The following is a 22,759-nucleotide window of genomic DNA, read 5'->3' as shown; positions in this document are numbered from 1 at the left end:
CACTCTGGGCATCAATAAGCTTAAAACAGCTTCAGAAGTTCCTGATCCGGGAGCACTGTTAACTAAGAGACAGCCAAAAGCAGCTCAGCTCATTTCACGAAATGAAACATATTCCCCATGGAACTACCCAGAATTTGTAGTGATCTGACAGCTTCTTAGCAGTCCTCAGATACAGGCCACTGGCACTGTGAGAAAAGGAGATACAGAACTCACTGGGCCTGTGAATTTACAGACCAGAGACAGGAAGGTACAAAGGCATCTAGGTTTGTTTGTCTCTCATACACTTCTCCACTCTGAAAAGTATGAACTAAAAATGGAAACTGTACACATACATTGTTTGTATTAAAAATTCTCTTTGTCTTGTTAGGTGATTATTTAACAGATGAGTCCCATGAGTGCTATTAGAAAAGTTGCTTCTAGTAAGATGCTTGGCAAAAAGCCTGAAGACAGATGCTCCTGTTCCATAACGAGTGATCAAAGGCAACTATTAATAAGCTGCTCTCCCTGGGAATAAAAAAGGAAAAACAGAATTTAAAGAGAGGTGTCCTCCAGGCTGAGAAGCACAAGAAGTTTCAAGCTAACACATGCTTTATTGAGTTTTGAAAATCTACCTACACCAAAGAAAAGCACACAAAGTAAGGGCTTTTAGAAATTTCACTGTTTTTAAATCAGCATTGGTGGACACAGCAATAAAGCTGACTAATGGCAAGCATTTCCAGCCAAGTGCCACAGCACAGAGGAGCAGGCAAAGATCTCTGGTGAAAAGCTGGAACGTATTCATTTACTTGGCCACAAATTCTCTCCTTTCCAATCTATTTGAAAAGAGTCAATGCTAACTTCTGCAAGGGGAATCCTGCTATACAAACCTCTTGGAGTCCTCTGAAGTTGTCAATGTGCACACACAAAGATGATCTGGAAGGGTGAGGTCTACTTGGATTTCTTAAATCTGGTTGTTGAAGGCTTTGTGGAGAAGCAAACTAGCAGGAGATTAAGAAAAAAAGACCATTTCTCAGATATACATTGCAAAAGTTAACCATTTAATTCCATATTTCATTTTCCATCTTTTGTACAAAGGGACACCAGCAGAGTGCTGGCTAGAGGTGTGTTGTTAAGCCTGGGGAAAACAGAAAGAGCCATCAGAAGAAAAAGTTTGGAATTTTTCAGTCTAAGGATGAGTGGACACCTTGAACAGCTATAAAATGACCTAGTGAGGCTTTATGAGTGAACAGCAAAAAGCCAAAGGACAGCTGCTGCACAAAAATTTGAACAGATGCATATGGGGGGAAAAATTAAATCCCTAGCTACAGAGATGAAATAATGAGCCTCAAGAAGAAAAATCTCATTTGGGAGTGAGACCCCCAGATTACGATACAGTCAAGACTGCTGCAACCTCTTCCAAATCATTCCTATTTGCTCAAGTGTTTCCATGTAAGTTTGGGATTGTTATTTCAAAGCCAAATTAGAGCAAAGAACTTGTGAGCTGTTATGGAGCAGTACTCCATCCTTAAAAATGTGAAGAATGTTTAACTCAGCTATTGACAAATGTGTTATCCTGATGTAATTCAGGCATACCTGGCCCATTAGTTTCCAGTTACCAAAGAGAATCATAATATTTACGGAAGTACAATTTTAGCATGTAGATCCCATTATTAAAACAAACACTATGGATGCTGTAGAAATAACAAGGTAAAAACCTTCTGCCATTTAAGTTGCAAAACATAGTTCAGTGTCTTGCTAGAAGAGAATCACAGCACTGATGATACAGACAGCTTCTATAGCCCAAAGATTTAACTCCTTTCAATACTTCATCTATTCATTGAGAAGGCCGCTTGGGATTTTCACGTACCTAACTCATCACCACACAGAAATTATTTTTGAAATGCAATTCTCATCTAGATTGAAAGGAAAAAAAAAAAAAAAAAAAAAAAGGACAAGAATAGTCACAAGAAAATTAAAGGCAACCTGATAAGGCAAAATTGAAGTTTTTAGTTCATCCTAGTTCTCTGTTTTCTCAGTAAAAGGCCAATTTCTAGCTTAAAGGTAAGAATCCATGTGCTGGTGCCAGACATGAGGTTTCCTTACAAAAGGGTTTAATCTTGAATACACATACAGGATTAGCACCTACGTGTCCTTTAGAAGATAGCAAGTGAACTCTGTGAGGGTTCAGTACCTTTTTCATGACTTGCCATTCGCTGTATTGGAGGTGGCCAGGAAGAAATTCAGTCCAGTCCTCAGCGTGGGCCTGCAGTTCTCCTCTTACTTTGTTGAAGACGACTATTTTAGCTTTGTATTGTGATTTGCTAAAAGATTGCAGCCCTTGATATACTTCAGAGAGGGATTTTTTTCTTAGTTTTTCAGTCAATACAGAGAGCCTGAATTTCATCTCTTTGAAGATATACGTTCATGTGGCACTTAGTAGGACAAACCTGAAAGATTTGAGCATCCCTATCTTAGGCAAAGTAATGCTGAGAGGAAACAGATACCAAACTCTTTGTGAACTATTCTATTCTCTACATATTTAGTTCATCTTAACCAGAGTTTGCATTTGTTCTACTATCTATCTTGCCCGAAAGAAATCTGAACCAGCAGGTTATGAACTGCAGGAATCCACTGGCAAATCCATTTCCTGGACTCCGGTTTCTTTTGCCTGAAGATTACTTATAAAATAATAAACTTCCCCTCTGAAAAGGAAATATTTTCCAGCACCTACTTAAACACATTTCATTTATTTATTCCAAAACTTTTCCCCAAACTATCCACAATTTATAAAGAAAAAAAAAGTCTCAATTTATTCTTAAACAAAGAATGCTGATTATTGCAACATACTGCCAGGTGAAAAAACATTTCTGTTAGTGTAACAAATTTGCTGCCTGGAGTAGAAAGCTACCCAAACACACCTGGGCCTCTTCACAAAAAGTTTAATACTGTATTAAGGGCATCAAGGATGGAACACTTGGGATTACCAAAAACCGTGTGCAACTGGGGGGACAGCTCTCATGCAACATGAACCAAATGGGCCCCAGGTATTAATATATATTGGTAAAAACATACATCAGATATGTGTTCAGTTTCTTTACATTTTCAGAAGCATGTATCATAGCCTTTTTAATATCTCTTAGTTCCATTCCCAAGAAAGGAAATTATTCCAAAGGTGTGTGCTGAAGGCATGGCATCCACTTGGCTCACTGATTTTCAATAGCATTAGGCACGTGAGGGGAACTAGAAAGAAACTGGTCACCAAACTGATCTCTACAGTCCCAATTGCTTTGTATGTATTTTTCATTTGAGTACTTAGACATCACAAGTATGGTGAAAGCTCAGAAAAAAAAATATCCAGAGCTAATTTAAACATCTACTTGTTTTGGTGGATCACCCAAAAAGCTCACTGAGATCTGTCCCACTCAGCTCAAGGCTAAGAAAACAAAACCAAGGTCTGTCAATAAAGCATTGATATTTGTCTCCTTCCTTCGTTAATCTGAGAAAGTGCTGCTTCATACCGCTTAAGAAAAAGATGTTACTGTTGTCACAGAAGAATGAGTAATAAAAAATTAAGGAGAAATACCTGAGTAGTAAAAAATTAAATAAGAGAAAGACTTGTTCCCCATCTTACTGTTATGTTTAGAATCAGTAACAGGCCATCTTCCCCTTGCCAAAAAGGAAGTGATTAAAAAAAAACTCAAAAGGAGTAGAGTAGGAGAAGAATTGTGGAGAGAGAGATGTCCAAAAAAAACTGTTTTCCTGGGCCAGAAGGGCCACCATGAAATATTCATAAGGCTTTTCTAGTTTTCTCTGTTTATCCAATCCTGAAATACTGACACACGTGCAAGCTACAAAAAATTCAGCTCACAGAAAGTATCCCAACAGCAATATCAATCTAAATGTTATCTCTACATTACTGGCGTATTGAAAGGGAGCAGAAGAGAAAAGCTCTGAGATACACCTGCCATGGATTTCATTGCATGTTCTCCAATTCTTACTTGGTTTGGCTGAGCCAGAAAGCAGAATGTCAGCTACATGATGAACGTTGTCCACCTTCTGGTCCCAGCAAGTACTGAGAACAGAGACACATCAAAGTGAAATATAATTAACCATATCTCTTTCATAAGATCACAGAAAAAATATCTGTTGGAGCTCAGTAATGGCTCTGGGGGAGACTTAGCAGGGGACAAAAGATGAAGTAGTTCTACTGCATCTGCAAGGTCTGGATTCTGTGAAGTCTCAGGGGATGTTCCATGGTTAATTTCATCAAGGAACATCAAGAAATAGGTTTGCATTTAATATCTGAGACACTTGTCAGCAGTTGTAGAAGAGTCCAGGAGGCTCCCATTGGGTCCGGCTTTACTGCAGCAAAAGAGCAAGAGGGATGGCTCTAATTATGAATGCTGAGCACTGAATGAAGGCCAGCAGATTCATCTTTTGTCTTCCTGCAAGAAAAGCCTTTAGAACTTATGCACGTGTGGAAGTCCCTAACCAATGATTTTGTTTTAAATATGTTGTGCTTAATGTTATACACACAATTGCTTTGGGATTTGGCATTTTCTTCATTGCCCATCGCTGAAATACAATGAAAAAATGATGCTACCATTAAGTGTCTAAAAGGGGGCTATAAAAAAGAAAGAGACAGACTCTTCAGCGGGGTCTGTTGTGACAGGACAAGGAGAAAGTGTTTCAAACTAAAAGAGAGGAAACTTAAATTGGATATAAGGAGGTATTTTACAATAAGAGTGGTGAGGCACTGGGATATATTACCCAGAGAGGTGTTGGATGCTCCATCTCTGGAGACTCTTGAGGTTGGATTGGAGGGGCTCTGAGCACCCGCTGTAGCTATGGATGTCCCTGTTCATCGCAGGGGAGTTGGACTGGGTGGCCTTTAAGGGTTCTTTCCAACTCAAACAATTCCATGGTTATGTGACTAAGTGCAGAGACAGAAAAAAAACAGCTATAGATCCATGAAGAAAAAAGAAAACAAACTGTTTTCTCCAGGTGAAGGAGCAGAGAGGCAGCATAAAGGAATCAAGCACCTAAGAGATATGTTAATCTCACTGTGCTCCATAAGACACATGGCACAGTTTTAGAAGTGAACTGCTCTGCAGCTGTCTCAAGCATGAAGTCTGCAGAAATAAAGTGAGCTCCTCCTCCTGCTTTATTTTTTTGCTTCCTATGATAAATGTGGATGTTTTAAGGTATCTCTCAAACCAAACAATGCACAAGATAGAAAAAGAGACAGCAACACGTGTCATGCAATGGCTTAACCCACTCTGAGCACAACTGAGTGCAAGATTTCATTCCCTCCTCTCACTGATGAAGTTAAAATGCTTAAATCCCAGGAAGAAGAAAAAAGAAAGAAAGAAAAAAAAAGCGTATTTCATATATGAAAAAGATACACTTCAGAGGACAGAGGTTCAGCACTCTGTTCCAGAGAAGCTGGCAGTAGACATTATTCTTGCATCACTCTGCTCATTGCTGTAAGTATTGCTGCACAGTGGCAGCCTTGAGGCACTACTCACACCCTGCCCGAGCTGTATAGACCCGGTATTCTCCGGAAGCAGCAGCCTTTTGTCCCAAGGAAAACCTTAGGGCACCTCCAGCCATCTGCCTCTTGGTTATTCCCCTGCTTTGTCAGGCACCATTAATTCAGCAGCGCCGTTTGTAGAGCGCCTGTGCTGCAAATCTTAAGTGGAGGGAGGCCCCTGCTGGCCACACCAAGTAAGGCACCAGAACCCGGAAGCAGAATGCAACACTGCTATCCTGAGCACCTCCCAGTTAGTTTTGGGACCTAATTCAGACACTGTCAGCTAAAACAGCACAGCTCTTTAACAGCAGTACCAGAGAAGTTAAAGGAAACTTTTGAGTAACGAGATTTTTCCCACTTCTGTTATTTTGGACAAACAGAACTGCAGAGAAATGTGTGTGCATTTAGTATTCTTCATTAGGCCATTTCTAAAACAACAACAAAATCTAGGCTCAACCATCTTCTTTTCAGGAACAGATCTTTTACAATCCATTTTCTCTTGACTTCAGATGAGATGCTAAAGACCAAAGAGTATGACTGCTTCTCAACAGTCCAGAAGAACTTTACCCACAGCCTCCAGCCAACCTAAATCCATTTTCTGCAATACATATGTGACGTCTTTTTATCATTTCTAACAGAAGCTCTAGCAATTCCTCTAAGCACAAGCCTCAGCTGAAAAAGTCACTTAACTAAGCAGAAGGCTATCAGAGAGCAGAGGTAAAGGTTCAAAGGAAAATGGCACTGCCAGTTAAGGCACCTGAGAGAAGACATTTGCCCCTTCTGACCAGGATCAGTTTGCAATACATCACAGGAGGTGTGACAGTAAAATCTTGTGACTGTAGAGTGAGGAATCTTTAAAATAAAATGGGAGCTGTGTAATATGCATTCTTATAGCAGTATTTAATGTCTTGTTGTGTAATATGCATTCTTATAGCAGTATTTAATGTCCTGTAGCAAAGCACCAAAACAAGCTGGTTGTTGGAGAGAGGGAATGTTCTATTTATGTTTTGTTTTATCCCTCTCTCTCTTTAGGAAGTCAACAAATGGAGAAATCAGAAGAGCAAGTAGTCACATGTGTTAAAGATTGCAGGCTGAAAGGCTGAGGAAACTGCATGAAGGAGAAAATAAAGAGGCAGAACCAGACAAAGGATAGGATGAGGCTGTGTTTCTTAGTAGTGAATTCTCAATGCAATCCAAGTTTTCTTGGAAAACCCATGCTGTAACTATCCATGACTGCCTTGTTCCTCTTATACTTCCCTGGCCAGTATTTGGACTGAAGAGAACAACCAACAGTTCCTCCCACAGGACAGAAGGAGGCTGACATAGCTCCCATTGTTTCATGGGAAACACCAGGGGAAAAGCTGAAAAGGATTTTGTATCTCACACACAGGAGGCAGAGGACATTTAGAACTGTCACCACTGCCTTTATCAAACTTTGCATTCCATGTGACAGATAGAAATACATGTGCTTTGTCTCTTCTGACTGGGCACCTCTGATGTTCATACGGTGTCCCCTCTTGGGCTGCCCTGGGAGGCCATTAAATCCAATCTATACGTTCACGTGGCCATCTACAACCTTATAATCAGAATGACCTAAAGCCCCAAACCCCGTGGCTGTTCTCTCAGTGAATTTTTAAGCTAACAAAGTATCTTAGGAGAAAATTAACAGTTTAAGCATGTTCAAAATAAACTAATTTCTCCATAAGCAAATACACTCCAGGTAGCAATAGTGCATTTTGTCTGCAGATTCTCAAAGCAGCAGTTGCTGTGCTGTGAAGATCATGGAATTGTTTGAATCAGAAGAGACTCTTACAGGTCATCCCATCCAAGTCCCCTGCATTGAACAGGGATCCCTACAGCTACATCTGGGGCTCAGAGCTGCTCCAGCCTGACCCTGAATGTTTCCAGGGATGAGGAATTCAACTCTCTAGGCAACCTGTGCCATTGCCTTACCGTAATGTAAAAAAACCTCTTATGTCAAATTTAAGACTCTCCTCTTTTAGTTTGAAATCATTTCCCCTTGTCCTGTCACAGCAGACCCTGATAAATTGTCTGCCACCTTTCCTATTGCTCCCCATTAAATACTGAAGGGCTGCTCTCAAGTCTCCCGAGAGCCTTCTTTTCTTGAGGCTGAACAATCATAGCTCCCTCAGCCTGTCCTCATAGGAGAGGCATTCCACCTTTCAGACCATTTATGTGACTCTCCTCTGGATGCACTCTAACAGGGCCACATTGCACTCCTACACTGAGGATTCCACATCTGGGCAAAGTACTCCAGGTGAGGTCTCACCAGCACAGAACAGAGGGGCAGGATCACCTCCCTTGCCCTGCTGGCCACACTTCTTTTGATGCAGCCCAGGATACAGTTGGCTTTTTGGGCTGTGAGGGCACATTGCTGGCTCACGTCCAGCTTGCCATCCACCTGTGCCCCCAGATCCTTTTCAGCAGGGCTGTACTCTATCCTTACATCGCCTAACTTGTACTGATAGTGGGAGTTGCCACAACCCAGATGCAAGACCCTGAGCTTAGCTTTGTTGAACCTCATGAGGTCCCCACCTGGGTTCACTGCTCAAGGCTGTCCAGATCTCTCTGAATAGCATCTCATCCTTCAGGCATGTCAACTGCACCACACAGCTTGGTGTCATCCTCAAACTTGCTCAGGATGCAGTTGATCCTATAGTAAATCCATAAATACTCTTCTGATTGGGCTGAGAAAGAGCTGTCCTGGAGGGGCCTCATCTCCCAGACTGGCAGGCACCACGTGGGCTGCTCAGCTTTCCGTGTACTGGAGGTGCAGTATCCATCAAGCAGGGCACGTAAAAGTACTCTGGGATTGGATTGAGGGAAAAAAAAAAAAAAAAAAACACCAAAAAAACCATATCAAATGGGAGAAGGAAAACCTTAAGAACCATACTGAAGTGCTGCAGAAAAATGCAGTCTTGATGATACAGAAAATGAAATAGAGCATAACAGACTATAACAAGTGATAGCATCGGCTTGAAAGAATACGAAGTCATTGATTTCTGACCTATGCAAAGAAAACATAATACAGTAAACCCTGCTGACAGCTCAAATATGGATTGTTATTTCTATGAACGTTTCAGCCAAAGTGAGGTAAATGGGGTGTCAGAAGGAAAAGTGGAGCACTGAGATTCTGAAAGGAGAACACCTCACATTCACATTGAAAACAAGGACTGTCACAATGTTGTACACATTGCAGCCTGTACACAAATTAGGAGAATTTTAAACAACAAAAAATGTTACCTTCTGGCACTGCTGAAGTTCCACATTGGTGATATGTGCAGCCCCAGCGGTAGCACTCAGAGCCCTGCTCATTCTCAGCAAGTCCACACACGGTGTCGTGGCACAACATGCAGCATCTCCAAAAGCCTGTTCTTTTTTTTTTTTCTCCTGCTCTTCCCTTTGCTCTCTGAAGCCCTCGCAGATATAAAGAGGTTTTAGCCATTCACTGGGCAAAACAGAAAGTGGGGAGCAGTGAGCAGCACTGGATGTGGCAACACTTGATGGGACAGTACTGAATACAGCAGTAGTCAACGCAGCAGCAGTGCCAAACCCATGCCCCATTTGCACAGGGCAAAGCTTGATCCTCCTCCCCATTCTGGTTCAGCACAGGGACAACACATCTCTTCCACAGCCCAGTCAGAAGATTAAAATGGATTTCATCTGGGAATCTTCACAGCAAAGTGACTGCTGCTTTGGGATCTGCAGACAAAGCATGCTCCAGGCAGCCAGAAGGCACTGCCCCACAAGCTCCTCATCCAGAAGGGCAGCAGTCAGGATAAATATTTCTGTGCAGAATAAAAACTTATTTTTATAAGCTTTTTATAAAACTGAGCTTTCTCCACAGGGCTGTTCCCATCAAATTTTAAAATAATTCTTACAGAAGAAATCTGGGGTTGTTTTGTTCTGTTTGTTTTTGATTGGTTGTTTTTTTGTTTGTTTGTTTTATATTTCATATTCTCTCATATTCCTTTCTGATCATCAGTGGTACCTTACTTCAGATATCTACAAAATGCCCTTAAACCTGTTGAAATCTGCCTGGACTGAGCAAAGCATCATATTGTCATCTACAATGAGGGTGGTGAGGCACAGGAACACGTTGTCCAGAGAGGCAGTGGATGCCCTACCCTGAAAACATTCAGAGCCAGGCTGGAAGGGCTCTGAGCACCTGATCAAACTATAGGCATCCCTTCTCATTGCAGGGCAGTTGGGTTAGCTGGCCTTTAAGGGTCCCTTCCATCTCAAACAACTCTACAGTTTAAGTTACTGCTATTATCTCAGTGTTACTTTGCCTGACCCTCACATTGATTTAGAGCATCACACACACTCACACAAAAAGGTTACTGATGATCTCCCCTTAAGTTGTAGTATCATTTGTAAGCAGCAGTGTTTTCCAGCACACCAGTCTGTATGCTCCTTGGACATGCTTCCAAAGCCAATGGAAGAGTTTCCATCACCCAGAACACCTTCTCATGATCCATTCTCTGTTTATTTGTAACATTTTCCTAACAGTTACTGTAGAGCAGTGAAAAAATTGAGAGCACAGTGCATTACATCACCCAGTAGAATTTTGTGTTCTATCCTAATGCCAGTAAATGAGACATTCACTTAACATCAGTAAGCCCAGGTTTCCAGGGCACACATGAGACCTGTGCACATCCCATGCCAGGAGGTAAGCTTAGCTTTATAGTACACTGTCACAGCTTGGTCATGAGTCTGAGTGACAGCCATGTGCCAGGAGCAGACCAAGAACACACCAAAAGAGAAGCAACCTAAACATCACAGCTCTCTTCTGGCTGTGCTGTTTTCCTCTGACATAGCACTCTAAGGGATTACAAAGGTTTCCAGAAGCATCAAAGTTGATGTCAGTGTTCAACACGACATAAAGCTCTGCACAGTTCCTGTGTTCACATGGGACTTACTGTGCAAAGTCACGTGTATGGAGTAGCAGTGGTTCTCCTAGGAAGAAATAAATACATTTATGCCACTTTGCATGTTCACCGAGGCAGTGGTGCGGTGTTTCTTCTCATTATTCAGACATTATTCTGCTCCTATTAGTTCCAGTAGCAGCTTTTCCACTCAATGTGGCTGTAAAATTAAAGCCAGTGGCAGCAGCCTTTCTTGGATGGCCTGGCAGAGTTGAGCTGCACTTGCCCTGCAGACTTCATCTCCAACGTGGAAGGCTGCAATCTGAATTCATTATCTGTAGATGTTAAGAATTAACAGAAGATATCGAATCTCTCTGATTGGGTTCATAAGATATCCATCCAGCATCCACCCAGAGAGTTCTGTTAGCATGGCAAACTCAGGTTGTAGTGTGAGATGGTTCAGAGGGACTCATTTGGGAAACCTTGGAAGAAGCTGTATGACCTCAGGCAGTCCAGATTTGTTGTGATCTTCCAGTGAGACTTCTGTCTTGTTGCTCATTTATACACGTGGAAGACATGTGAGAAGCACTGAGGTCCCATGGTTTGCTCAGCCCAGAGAAGAGGACCGTCACGATGGCACAGTGACAGCTCAATGCTCAGCCAGCCCCAGCAGGAGAGAGAAGGTGTCGTGGTCCTGTGGAAGCTCCACAGCAAAATCAGCAGCTGAACTGTGGGTCCCATCTCTGCCAACAGACATTCTTCCCGCGTCCATCCCAGCGTCGCCCTACCCAACAGCCCTGCAGCGTCCTGGGGAGCCACTACCCAAAGCGGAACTTTAGCCGGTAGCGGCCAGGGCCGGGGCTGTGCCGTGCCGCGGCCATCTTCTTGGGTGGTGGTGGGGGGGGTGGGGGTGGTTTCTTCTCAGGGCGGGCGACAGTGAAGGCCAGCTGCGATGGAGGGGGCTGCCGGAAGCGGGGCAAGAAGTGTGTGGAGACGTGCTGGGGGCGGGCACGGGGGCTGCAGCCTCGCTTGGCCTTGCCCCGTTTGTTAAGGGCCACGTACCACTGGCGGCCGGAGCGCTGCCCGCGGTGCACGGCTGAGGCATAGGTGTTGTAGCTGTTCTCCTGGAAGCGCTCACGGAACTGGCACTCAGCAGTGAAGCGTGCCTGCAGGCAGAGACGGGAAAAGTTGGCTGGAGAGCCACCCACACCCCACATCCCCCGCCCATATCACAGAGCTGGCTCTCCCAAACTGTTGCTCTGAAACTAGTGAGGGAGGCACAGGGAACATCCTCTGAAGCAGATCCCCACCATTCCTAACGCCTCCCTTTGCAAACCGGGACTCCACTGGAAAATCCTTCCTCAGAATTGGGGCCATGTTGGAATACACTTGCCCAGCACATTTTTCACCACGTAACACCTGGAATCAAATCTTTCAGTCTTTATCTGGAAGACAAACCATCCTGCTGATGCATTTGGGCTTTCCTGCTTTTTATGCACCTGAAGCACAGCGTCTCCAAATGCAATCCCTATGCTCACTTTGCTGTCCCATGGCACCCTGACAGCTGAGTTTAGGGCTGCCCAGGGCTCTTGGAAAGCTGTAGACCCGCAGAGCGCTCTCAGAGAAGCCCTGGGCCCACAGGCTTGGCTGTACCACAGCGCAGCACCGTGGCACCGCAGCGGCTCCGCATCAAAGCGTGGCCATGAGTGACGGGCACAGAGCGTGCTTTGTGCATTGGGCCATGAAATAACTTTATCCTACCAAGGCCAGGGGAACAACAGATGCAGGCTTTGCATTATCGGTGTTATCAACCCAGCCATCCTCAGGCGTTTGGGTCAAGTTTCTACAAATTGACCGCTTTCATCAGGGGAAGGCACCGTGTTCCTCTCACACACAGACTGAGTTCCTCCTGCTGGATTTTTGTTGGACTATAGAATGATTTCATTTGGAAGGGATCCTTAAAGAGTATTCAGTCCAACGCCCCTGCAATGAGCAGGCAGGCCCACAGCTACATCAGATGTCCAGAGCCCCTCTAGCTTCACCTTGAATGTCTCCAGGGATGGGGCATCCACCACCTCTCTGGGCAACCTGTGCCAGTTCCTCACCAGCTGTACTGTAAAAAGCCTCTTCCTTATGGCCACTTTAAGACTCCTCTCTTAGTTTGAAACTATTTCCCCTTGTCCTATCACAGCAGACTCTGCTGAAGTCTATCCCCTTCCTTCTTCTAGACCCCCTTTAGATACTGAAAGGCCATTGTTTCGCCTGCTCCTGCTCTGTCCATTTTCCATATTCCCACCCCACACAGCCATCACCACTCTCCCAGCCCCATCCAGCTTGGGCACAGCAATGCACTCACTCTCCGGGCATCCCCAGGATCAATGGCCCTACAGAAGTCAGTGCAGAGAAGTATGGAGAGTCCACAAACCTCACTCAATGTCACCCTGTGGACTCAGGCAGCCCCAGCACATCACCAACACTCATGTTGCAGCACCACTAACACGGGGCAGGCACCCACACACCTCAAGTATCAGTGTGCACACAGCTGTTGTAACACTGGCACTGTGCTGTACATACACACTGGGAATACTCACACTTGCATGGAGTTTTCCTTTCTTTGACATAGCTAGAAATTTGTTGCTGAAAACTCCTCGGATTCCCACGATCCCCTGAGAGACAGCAAAGATTTCCAGAACGCCTAGGACGACAGGAAGCCCAGAATAAATCACATTTCTTCCTGCATCAGCGTGACAAAAATAAAGCAGAAATCTCACGGCTGCGTTTCTCCACCAAAAGGCCCCGCTCCTCAGCAACCGCCTCTGCGCAGCTCTGCTGCTCCTCCGTCCCCAGCAAGCGGCATGACGCTGCGGCTCTGGGGTTTGGTTTATTCCTCTCCTTGTTCGCAGCCGGTTCCCCGAGCCCGCGGGGGATAAGCTGGGGGGGTCGAGGATGCTCTTTTGCACGGCTTGTGCCAGCGCCGCCACATCGCAGCATCGGGAAGCCCCATTTTCCCCCATATTTCTCACCTGTCCTCAAGCCACGCAGGTTTGTTCCCACCCCGGCCCCGGGAGCTGCGGTTCAGAGGACGGTTTGGGACAGAGCGAGCTCCCACCCGGAGAAAACCGTTCTGCTTCTGTGCGGCCAGCACGGCGCAGCTGACACAGCCCCGACCTCCAAAACGCGGGCAGGAAAGGAGCCCCGGCCCCGGCACTCACTGAGCGGGCTGGCGGCGTGCGCGCCGTCCACGCGGCCGTCGGGGTGCAGCTGCAGGTGGAAGCCGATGCCCACCCGGCAGTACAGCCGGCCCCGCCGCCGGCCCGGGCCCGCAGCCGTCAGCGAGGAGGGGGAGGGGGAGGAGGAAGAGGACGAGGGGTGCCCCCCGCCGGGCAGCCGCTCCCTCCGGCCGCGAGCGGGCAGGGCGAGGAGGAGGAGGAGGAAGAAGAAGGCCGGGCGCATGCCGCCGGCGGGAGGAGGAGAAGGAGGAGGAGGAGGAAGGGCGGGAGGAGGGCTCGGCATCCCGCTCCGCCGCCCGGCACCGGCGAGAGGGGGCCGCCCCCACCGCTGGCAGCCCGGGGGGGCCGCACCTGTGCGGGGCCGAGCAGCTCCCGGCGGTGTGGGGCGCGGCGCTGCCTCGGGTTACGGCGGGGCCCCCCCCAGGGCCGGCAGGGATTGGGTTGCATCCCCGCCGGGAGATGACAGCCGGCAGCTGCGGGGAAGGGGCCGGGGCCGACCCCTCCCGTGTGGGGCCCCGGGGCTGAGTACGGAGACGGGAGGGAGCGGCAGCATCCTGCATCCCCAACGGCCCCCACTGCCATCCCACCTCTTACCCCTAACTCGTGGCTCATTGCAGCCCCACACCCCATAGGGATGGTCTTCCCCAAGCATACCCCTCTTTCTCCCACCCCTTATCCTCCCACTGTGCCCCCAGAGTCACCAAGGAACCCCTCCATTCACCCCATACCCCCCTGCTCCGTGTGCCCACCAGCACCAGAAAATCCCACTGTGGGGCCATGGGGAGGTGGGGGGGTGATGTCCCACAGGGACGGGTTCACAGGAAGCACCATAGGTGACCTTCGGCTGGAAGGAAGAGGAAGGTCACACGGGGGGTGGGGGGGGGGGGGAAGACAACACATGCTTGAGGGTTGCACACATAGTCCTGCATCCGTATCTATATATACACTCATGTCTAAAAATAGAATCATAAATATATATATACACACTTATAAATATATAAACATGCAGACACGCTTGTTACATCCACTGCTATATGTGTATAAGTAGGGCTGCCCCTATGTAGAGGCCATACCTGCAGGAGGGTCGGGGTGCTCAGGAGCCTCTTCCCTTTTCACCGTTGCAGAAACTCAGCCCAGTGAACCCATTCCTTCCTCTCACCCATCATGGGATGGGGGGGCAGTGCAGCCTCATGGGGCATCCATCGCCTGGAGGATGATTTACCCTTGTGAGGTTCATGCAGCAAGGAGGGGGAAAAAAAAAGATAGAAGAAGGTGGCTTGATTCTAAATAAATAACAAACCTTAATAGCCCACTTCCTGCAATAATCCAATTTAATTGCCTGTGGCAGTTGCAGCCCTTACGCACACATACACAACAGTGGCCTCTGAAGGCTGCAGCTGAAGTGCTGCTGCTGCCTGAATTATTCAGGGCTTGGTTACAGAGAAAACTACCAGCAGACAGAAAGGATCCCTATGGACCCTATCCCTGCATATCCCACCGCTGCGAGTTCCATCTTTACATCTCCCATTCCTAGGGGTCCCGTCTCTATCCCATTCCTGGGGGTCCAATCCTCACAAGCCCCATCCTTTGTGGGCCTAACGCACTGGGGTGCTGAGATGCAGCACCACTTGTGCATCCCACAGCTATGCCACCATCAGGACTTCAACGAAGTGCAGTGACCTCGACAGTCCTGGACAAGGACGAAGCCCCGAGCAGCCCCAGAGCAGTGCTTACATAAGGAAATAAACGTTCCAGAAGTCCTAAAGGTGCAAACGAGTCCCTGCTGCACGCTAGACGCATTTCCCAGTGGCTGTCAGAGCATCGCTGCTATTGGCAGAAGCTCCGCAGGGATTTCCCCCTCTGCAAGCAAAGCGCTGTGATTTCGGCCCCAAAGCAGAGAAACCAGAAGCGGGGGTGGACGGACAAAAACAAACAAAAACCACACAGCGGAGAGCATATGCGTTCTCAGTAAAGCCGGTTCACCCCCTCCATGGCCCCTCCCCGCCCTGCCGAGCCGGGAGCGGCTCTACCTGGGTGCTAGGGGATGCCTGGGGCTAAGCCGCCGCGGCCCCACTAGGTGGCAGTGCGTGCCCGCGAGCAAACTCTAACAGAGCCTAAAGCCCTAAACCGTTCACCCTTCACCCCTCCAAACCCCCCCCAAAACCGTCCCTGAAAGTCCCTTAAATTCCCCCCAGACCAAACCCTCCAAGCTTTGGGAGTGCCCTCGGACTGAGCGAAGCTGCCCTCATTGGGATGTTATAAAGTGCAGGTGGTGATTAAAGTGTAATGAAGTGCAGGTGTGGGTGGGGTGGGAGAGGGAAGTTTGAGGGATAGCTTGTCGAGGGAAGGGAGCTCTGACTGCGCAGTGGGATGCGAGGGGTTGGGGGAGTGGGGTAGCGCAAATTTGCGCAGGAAGACTGGGGAATCGGGGTGATGTGAATACGTAATGGACTGTGTGGTGGGGGAAAAAGAAGAAAAGGAGGGAAAGAGAAAAAGGGAGGGGGGAGAGGGGGAGAGAAAAGAAGAAAGAGTAACCAGAATAGAAATACAGACTATGAGAAAAAAAGAAAAGGAGAGAGAAAAGTGAGGGAAATAAATAAATAAAGGAATACTCAGAGCACCAAATGCACTGCGCTCCCCCCACCCGTCCCCCCCCCACACACACCCGCGGGATGCACAGTGCCCAACACTGCCCCCGGGACTGTGGGATCCCTACGGCAGCACCCACCTCTCACTCATGTCCCCTTTACCGATCTCGCCCTCACATCCCCCACGGACACGCGCACCTCAGGACTGGTGGAGGGGTGGAGGGAAGCACGGTGTGGGTACCAACGCTCCCAGCCTCCCCCCTTCCCCTTAGAGACATGGGCACAGATGCCCGAGGGGGCTGAGCCCCGGAGCCCTACAACCATGTGTGAGACCGGGAGTGCTGCGGGGAACCGGGTGGCATCGGCCCGGGAGCGGCACTGTGCTGGGTGTGGGGTACGGTGCTGGGTAAGGCGGGGGGGTTGGGGGGGAGAGGGGAAAGGGGATGAGAAAAGAGAAGAAGGGAAAATTGAAAAGGGAATGGGAAAAGGAAATGGGAGAAGGGAAGGGGGAAAAGGAAAAGGGAAAAGGGAAAGCAAAAGCGAAAATGGAATGGGAAAAGTGAAAATAAAAAGGAAATTGAATGGGGAAGGGAAATGGAAAAAGGGGGAGAAAAGGATAATGAGATGGGAAAAGGAATGGGAAAAAGGAAAGCAAAAGTGAAAACGGAATGGGAAAGGTGAAAGAAAAGAGAAACTGAATGGGAAAGGGAAATGGAAAAAGGGGGAGAAAAAGATAATGAGATGGGAAAGAGAATGGGAAAAAGGAAGAAAAGGAATAAATGAGTGAGAAAACGGAATAGGAAAAGTGAAAAAAAAAGGAAATGGAAAAAGGCAATGGGAAAAACGAGAAAAAAATCAAATGGGAAAAGGGATGGGGAAAACGAGAAAAAGGGAAAATTGGATGAGAAAAGTGTGGGAATAAAAGGATAAGGGAAAAAGGAATGGGGAAAGAAGAAAAGAAAGAAAGGGAAAAGGAAAAGGGAAATGGAATGGTGAAAGGGGAAAAGGAAAAGGGGAACAGAAAGGAGAAAGGGGAAGGAAAATGGAAAAAGGGAGAGTGGAAAACGGAAAGAAGTAATAAGGAGAGTGGGGAAAATGTAGAAATATGAAAAAGGGAAAGGGGAATGGAAAGGGTTGAAATAGAAGAGGGAGTGCAAAAAGTGGAAAAGGAGTGGGGGAACACAGAATGAAAGAATGAAAAGGGAAAGAAAAAAGAAAAAGGAAAAAAAAAAGAGGGGGTAAGAGAAAAAGGAGAGGGGAATGAAGAAAAGGAGAAGGAAAGGAAGGGATGGAGGTGCAGAGGGGCGCGGAGCGAGGCAGGGGCGCGGAGGGGCCATCCCAGCGGCCCCACGGAGTAACTGCGGCTGCGTTGCAGAAAATAAATCATTTATTGTCAAAGCACCCAGCGCACCCAGATAGACTATAAAGTTTAATAAATCTTTTCGGGGGGTGGGCGGGCCGGGCCGGGCGGGGGGCATGAAAAGAAACACGAAACTACCGAGACTCCATCATTCACGGGCACATGTCACACGAGGGCGGGCGGCGACGGCGGCGGGTGCGGTCGGGGCGCGGAGCCCCGGAGCGGGGGGGAGCGGGGGTTGGGGGGGTTGGGGGGGTCCCGTCCACCGTCCGCCGCCGCCGCCGCCCCGCCCGGAGCTCCGTATCTAAAATAAAACCTTTACCCTGACATAGAATTATTCTTACATCTAAACCATAAGTGCTTCATAATTTAAGTAGAAACGTATGACAAATGCATCAATATGTTGCAATATATGACATTTCAAAAAATGTACTTTAAGTCATTTGCTTTCCTTTTTTTTTTTCTTTTTCCCTTTCTTTTTTTCCCCTTTTTTTCCGTCTTTTTCTTTCCTCTTTTCCCTTCCTCTCTTCTTTTGCCGTTTTCCTTTTCTTTATGCCGTCCTCTCTTTTTGCCTTTTGAGTCCATTTTTCGCATTTCTTCTTTTTTTCTCAGTTTTTCCCTTTTTCTCAATTTTTCTCCATTTTCTCATATCCTCTCATTTCCTCAGTTTTTCCATTTTTTCCCGTTTTCTCCACTTCAGTCCATTTTTCTTCGTTATTTCCTTTTCCTCTATTTTCTCTCCTTTTCTTCCATTCCTCTCCATTTTCTCCATTTCCAGTATTTTTTCAATCTTTCATCCGTTTTCCCCCATTCTTCTCATTTTCTCCATTTTCTCAATTCCTCCCCGTTCTCTCCTTTTTATTTTTTTCCCGTGTTCTCACTTTTCTCCACTCTATCCAATCTGTCAGTTTTCTCACTATTTTTCTCCGTCGTTTTTTTTTCTTTTGTCCATTTTCCCAAATTCTCTCAATTTTCTTTTATTTTTCCTCCGGGTTGTTATTATTATTATTATTATTTTCATTTTCTCAGTCTTTTCTCTATTTTCTCCGTTTTTCCCACCTTCTCTATTTTTCTCTTTTTTTTTTTTTCTCCATTTTTCTCCACTTTCCCCCATTTGCCCCCTTCTGGATTTCTCTCATTTCTCTTCATCTTCTCCACCTCTCTCACTTTTCTCGCCGCTACCCCCATCCTCCCTGCCCCCCTTTTTCCCCGCCGCTAGTTGTGCGAGGTCATGTGGCGGGAGAGGTGGTGCCGCTCGCGGAAGGACTCGTTGCAGATGGGGCACTTGAGCTTCTCCTCGCGGCGCCGCTTCACCAGCGGCTCCAGCGCGTACTCCTTCTTGTGGTGCGAGCGCATGTGGTACACCAGGTCCGACGTCATGCGGAACGACGCGTTGCACTTGGCGCACCAGTTCTGCGCCGGGAGGCACAGCGACGCGAACGACGGCGGCAGCAGCGTCAGCGCCGACGGCAGCTGCAGCTGGAGGGGCCCCACCGCGGCCGCGGAGCTCTTGGGCCAGAAGGCGGTGGCGTAGAGGAAGGGGCTCTGCTTGGCGCCCGCCCCGCCGCCCGCTCCCTCCTTGGCGGCCAGCTCTGCGGCGTACAGGCGGCCGGCGGAGGGGCCGTCGGGGCACGGCTCTCCCAGCGCGCCCAGCTTGGGGCCGAGCGGCAGCGGCGGGAAGCAGCGGGCGGGCTGCGAGAAGGCGCTCTTCCGCTCCTCCGCCCCGACGGCGCCCGCCGCCCCGAGCTGCGGCACCGAGCTGAACGCGCTGCCCCGCGTCGCAGCCCCGTTTCCACCACCTCCTCCGGAGCGGGGGCACAGTGCCGGTTCCCCCCCGCCGCCTGCCGTCGGGGCCGCCGGCGAGGCGCGCTCAGGGCCGTCCTCGGGGGCCGCGTCGGGCTCGGGGCCGCGCGCCGCCTTCTTCACCTCGACGAAAGCGCTGCGCTTCGCCTCGCCCGTCTCGGGGCTGGGGGGCGCGAAGAGACGGCCGCCCTCCTCGGGGCCGCAGTAGGAGCCGGCGGCGCGGAACTGCTGCTGCGGGGCGCACACCGGCTCCTCTTTGGGGGCCGCCGGCAGCCCCGGGCGCTCCGTCGGGAAGCGGCCCCTCGCATCCTCCTCGGGGTACCGCCGCTTGGTCCCTCCGCCCGCACCCTCGGGAGGAACGTCGGGGCGGCGCGGGGGATTCTCCAACTCCCGGGCCAGGTTGTGGAAGTCCGTGGAGGGCTTGGCCGCCCCCCCGGCGCCGCCGTCCGGGAAGGGGTGAGGGAGCGGCTTGGCGAATTTGGCGGGCTCCGGCTCCTTGGCGGCTGCCTCTTTGCCGTCGGGGGGGCCGCCGTTGGTTCCGTGCAGCCGCTTGGGGCAGCGGAAGCGGAGGTGGGCGGCGAAGGGCAACTCGAACTGGAAGCGCTGTCCGCACTCGGGGCAGGAGAACGGCGGCGACCCTGTGCGGGACACGGGGAAGGGGACGCGCGCTCAGCCCCGGGCCGCTCGGAGCCGCCGTCGGGGAAGGGCACCCCGCACACCCCCACCCGGCCCCTTCCCTGGGGAGGATGTTGGGGGGCACCCACCGTCGGGGCCCCGCGTGGGGCCGAGTAGCAGCAGCTCGGCGAGCTCCTTGCCGTACCACACCAGCAGCTCCTCGTCCTTGGCGATGCGGCGCAGCGAGCGGTAGAAGAGCTGCCCGCTCTTCACGTAGGCCTCCAGGTTCTGCTCCTGCCGCTCGCGGGCCGCCTGCACCAGCCGGAGCCACATCAGCCCCTCCGCGGAGCCGTTGGCCGCCGACGTGTCCACCTGCAAAGGGCCGAGTGTCCGTCGGGGGTTCCCCAGGGGCCGTGGGGCCGCTCCGCCCGCCCCGTCGGCGGCTCTTACCCGGAAGATGTAGGGCACGGTGCGTTTGTCAGTGGATTTGAGGGCGATGAAGGCGATGCTGTCGTAGAGAGACGTGTGGCTCAGCACGCACGGCCCGAAGATGGCATTCTCCGGGATGTCGCAGGTGGTGTAGACGCTGGTGAAAATGTCCGTCAGGCACTGCTGCACCGCTTTGGCCTCCCCGTCCCACGGCCCCCGCGGGGCGTCCTCCATGGCTGCGGGCAGGGGGAAGAAGGGGGATGGAACGAACAAACACACACACACACACACAAAAAAAAACCCACAAAAAATGAAATTATAGGTATTTATAGAGTCGGAAATCAGAAGGAAAAATGCGAGTCATCACGCTGGGAAAAAAAAATAAAAAAAATAAAAATCACAAAAATGAAATGATGGATGTTTACAGAGATGCAAATCAGAAGAAAAAAGGCGAGAAAAAGTCATCGCGGTGGGAAAAAAGAAAGAGCTCCGCGCGGGGGATGCGGCCGCCGCCGCCGCCGCCGGGATTGTGCGGTTGCGGGTGGGGAGAGTGGCCCGGCCCGGAGGGTTCGGAGCGTGGCATTGTGGCTGACGGCAGCCACCTCCCGCTCCGAGAGGGAGCGTCTGGCTGCGCATTACCATAATCCAGCACTTTCCCTCCGAGATGTAATTCAAAGCAGCGAGCGGAGGTAATTCTTTTTACCCCGACACGCGCTCCGCCGAGCAGCCCCGCAGCCCGCGCGGGGTCGGGCGGTGCGGGATCCCACCCTGCGCTGCGCTCCCGCGGAGCCCTCGTCCCCCCACCCCGCTCCTCCGAATTCCGCCCTCCCCACCTCCGCCGAACGGATCCCCGCGAACCGCCCGCTCCGGAGCTGCGGGACCCGGCCCCGCTTCCCGGGGACACCGCGGCCACGTCCCCGCGCGGAGCGGCGGAGGGTGCCCGAGCCCCCGCGGGATCGGGGACCGGGAGGGGGCCGCTCTCGGTGCCCCCCCTCCGCCGCCGTCGTTGCGGCGCTGCACGGCCCCACCGCGCCGATCTCCGCAAACGAAAGCGGCGGCGGCGGGCGGCCCCCGCCGAACTTTCCCCCCGCCGCCCCCCGCTCTTCCCCGGCCCCGCGCAGCCACCGGCTCCCCGCGGCCGCCCTTTGTCCGGGGCCGGCTCCGGGCATTGTTCCCTCCGCCACTCACCGGGGGCGGCGGGGCCGCGCTCCCCGCCCGGCGCTGGCACAAAGGCGGCCGCCGGCTCCGTGCCCCCCGCTCAGCGCCGCTCCATGGCCCGGCCGAGCGCGCTCCGCGCCGCGCAGATGGACGCGGCGCAGTGAGTGAGTGGCACGCAGACACACACTTTTTGTTTGCCGCACATAATCTGCCCAATGACGCGTGACAGCCCACGTCCCCTCCCTTTAACCCCTTCGGGGGACGCCCGCTCGCCGCCCGCCCGCCCGTACGGCCCTCACCTGGCACCTCGCGGGGACTCCCCGGAGCTTCGGGCCCCGACGGCCGCCCCAGGGGGGCAGCGGGGCCGCCACCGCGGGGACGGAGCCACCGCCGCGACGGAGCCGATGCGGGGACGGAACCACCGCCGAGGGGACGGAGCCACCGCCGGGACGGCCCCGACGGCGCCGCTGCCCCCGCGCACCGGGATGAGGGATGGGTGCGGGATGAGGGATGGATGCGGGATGCGGCCGCTCTGCGCCTGCGGAAGGGTTCTCCCGCACGGAGAGCGTTCTGCGCTCCAGTCCTTACCGTCGTCATTTCGGACCCGCGACGGATTTAAAAAATAGAAAGTAAAAATGGAAATAAAAAGGCGAAAGTAAACAAAAGGCGGCACAAAGCCCCTTCCGGAGGGGAGCTGAGCGCTGGGTGCAATCAGAGCGCGGCGGGTGCGGGGCTTTCACATTCACTTATCCGCCGCGTAATTACGATTTTCCCTGCATTAGGATTAAGGGCTGCCCGTAATGTGCTTTCAACATTTATCTTATTAATTCCACAAACCCAGCGGCTCCTCAACGGGGATTGCTATAACATTACCAATACGCGGCAATTCGGAGCTGCTTCGGAGGTGCGCGATTTTTGTGGTTATTTTTTTTTCTTTTTTCTTTTTTTCTTTTTTTTCCCCTTTCTTATTTTTAGCTCCCGCTGCGTGGCATGCAGCGCCCGACCCGCTGCCATCCGCCGGGAAGCGGAGAACCGCATCATCCTTTTCCTTTGCCACAGTTCGAAGGGGCACAGTGGAAGGAGCAGTGCCCGAAACGCTGTGACATCGCCACGGCCGCCGCCATCCCCAGGCCCACTGCAAAACTGCGCGGAATTTTGGGGTATTTTGGGGCATT

General features: G+C 50.7%; 2 protein-coding genes across 2 annotated transcripts; both read right to left on the bottom strand.

The window, feature by feature from the left end:
- Positions 1-11,219: 11,219 nt before the first annotated feature.
- FGF5 (fibroblast growth factor 5) lies at positions 11,220-13,854 on the bottom strand. The gene is made up of 3 exons (XM_065736083.1): positions 13,614-13,854; positions 12,993-13,096; positions 11,220-11,567 (listed from the first exon to the last, which is right to left on the bottom strand). Exons 1-3 carry the CDS (start codon positions 13,852-13,854, stop codon positions 11,220-11,222), a joined length of 693 nt encoding a protein of 230 aa, XP_065592155.1.
- Positions 13,855-18,621: 4,767 nt separating this feature from the next.
- On the bottom strand, positions 18,622-21,701 carry PRDM8 (PR/SET domain 8). Its single transcript, XM_065736082.1, has 4 exons — positions 21,615-21,701; positions 20,448-20,662; positions 20,147-20,369; positions 18,622-20,020 (listed from the first exon to the last, which is right to left on the bottom strand). Exons 2-4 carry the CDS (start codon positions 20,658-20,660, stop codon positions 18,795-18,797), a joined length of 1,662 nt encoding a protein of 553 aa, XP_065592154.1. The 5' UTR covers positions 20,661-20,662; positions 21,615-21,701; the 3' UTR covers positions 18,622-18,794.
- Between the last annotated feature and the right edge of the window lie 1,058 nt (positions 21,702-22,759).

This window comes from Cyrtonyx montezumae, unplaced genomic scaffold, assembly GCF_038088225.1.
Source record: "Cyrtonyx montezumae isolate F1298 unplaced genomic scaffold, pur_monq_1.0 scaffold_2, whole genome shotgun sequence".
NCBI classification, from domain to species: domain Eukaryota; kingdom Metazoa; phylum Chordata; class Aves; order Galliformes; family Odontophoridae; genus Cyrtonyx; species Cyrtonyx montezumae.
The sequence above is the reverse complement of the archived record's forward strand: the minus strand, read 5'-3'. Positions and strand labels throughout refer to the sequence as shown.

Excerpts from the sequence above, each read along its gene's own strand:
- FGF5 (XM_065736083.1), bottom strand. The coding sequence starts at position 13,854 with ATGCGCCCGGCCTTCTTCTTCCTCCTCCTCCTCCTCGCCCTGCCCGCT. Across the intron at positions 13,097-13,613 it reads GCACGCCGCCAGCCCGCTCA|GCGTTCTGGAAATCTTTGCT; the intron begins GTGAGTGCCGGG and ends CTGTCGTCCTAG. Across the intron at positions 11,568-12,992 it reads AAGGAAAACTCCATGCAAGT|GCACGCTTCACTGCTGAGTG; the intron begins GTGAGTATTCCC and ends CTCTGCCTGCAG.
- PRDM8 (XM_065736082.1), bottom strand. The coding sequence starts at position 20,660 with ATGGAGGACGCCCCGCGGGGGCCGTGGGACGGGGAGGCCAAAGCGGTG. Across the intron at positions 20,370-20,447 it reads CCGTGCCCTACATCTTCCGG|GTGGACACGTCGGCGGCCAA; the intron begins GTAAGAGCCGCC and ends GGCCCTTTGCAG. Across the intron at positions 20,021-20,146 it reads CCCCACGCGGGGCCCCGACG|GGTCGCCGCCGTTCTCCTGC; the intron begins GTGGGTGCCCCC and ends TGTCCCGCACAG.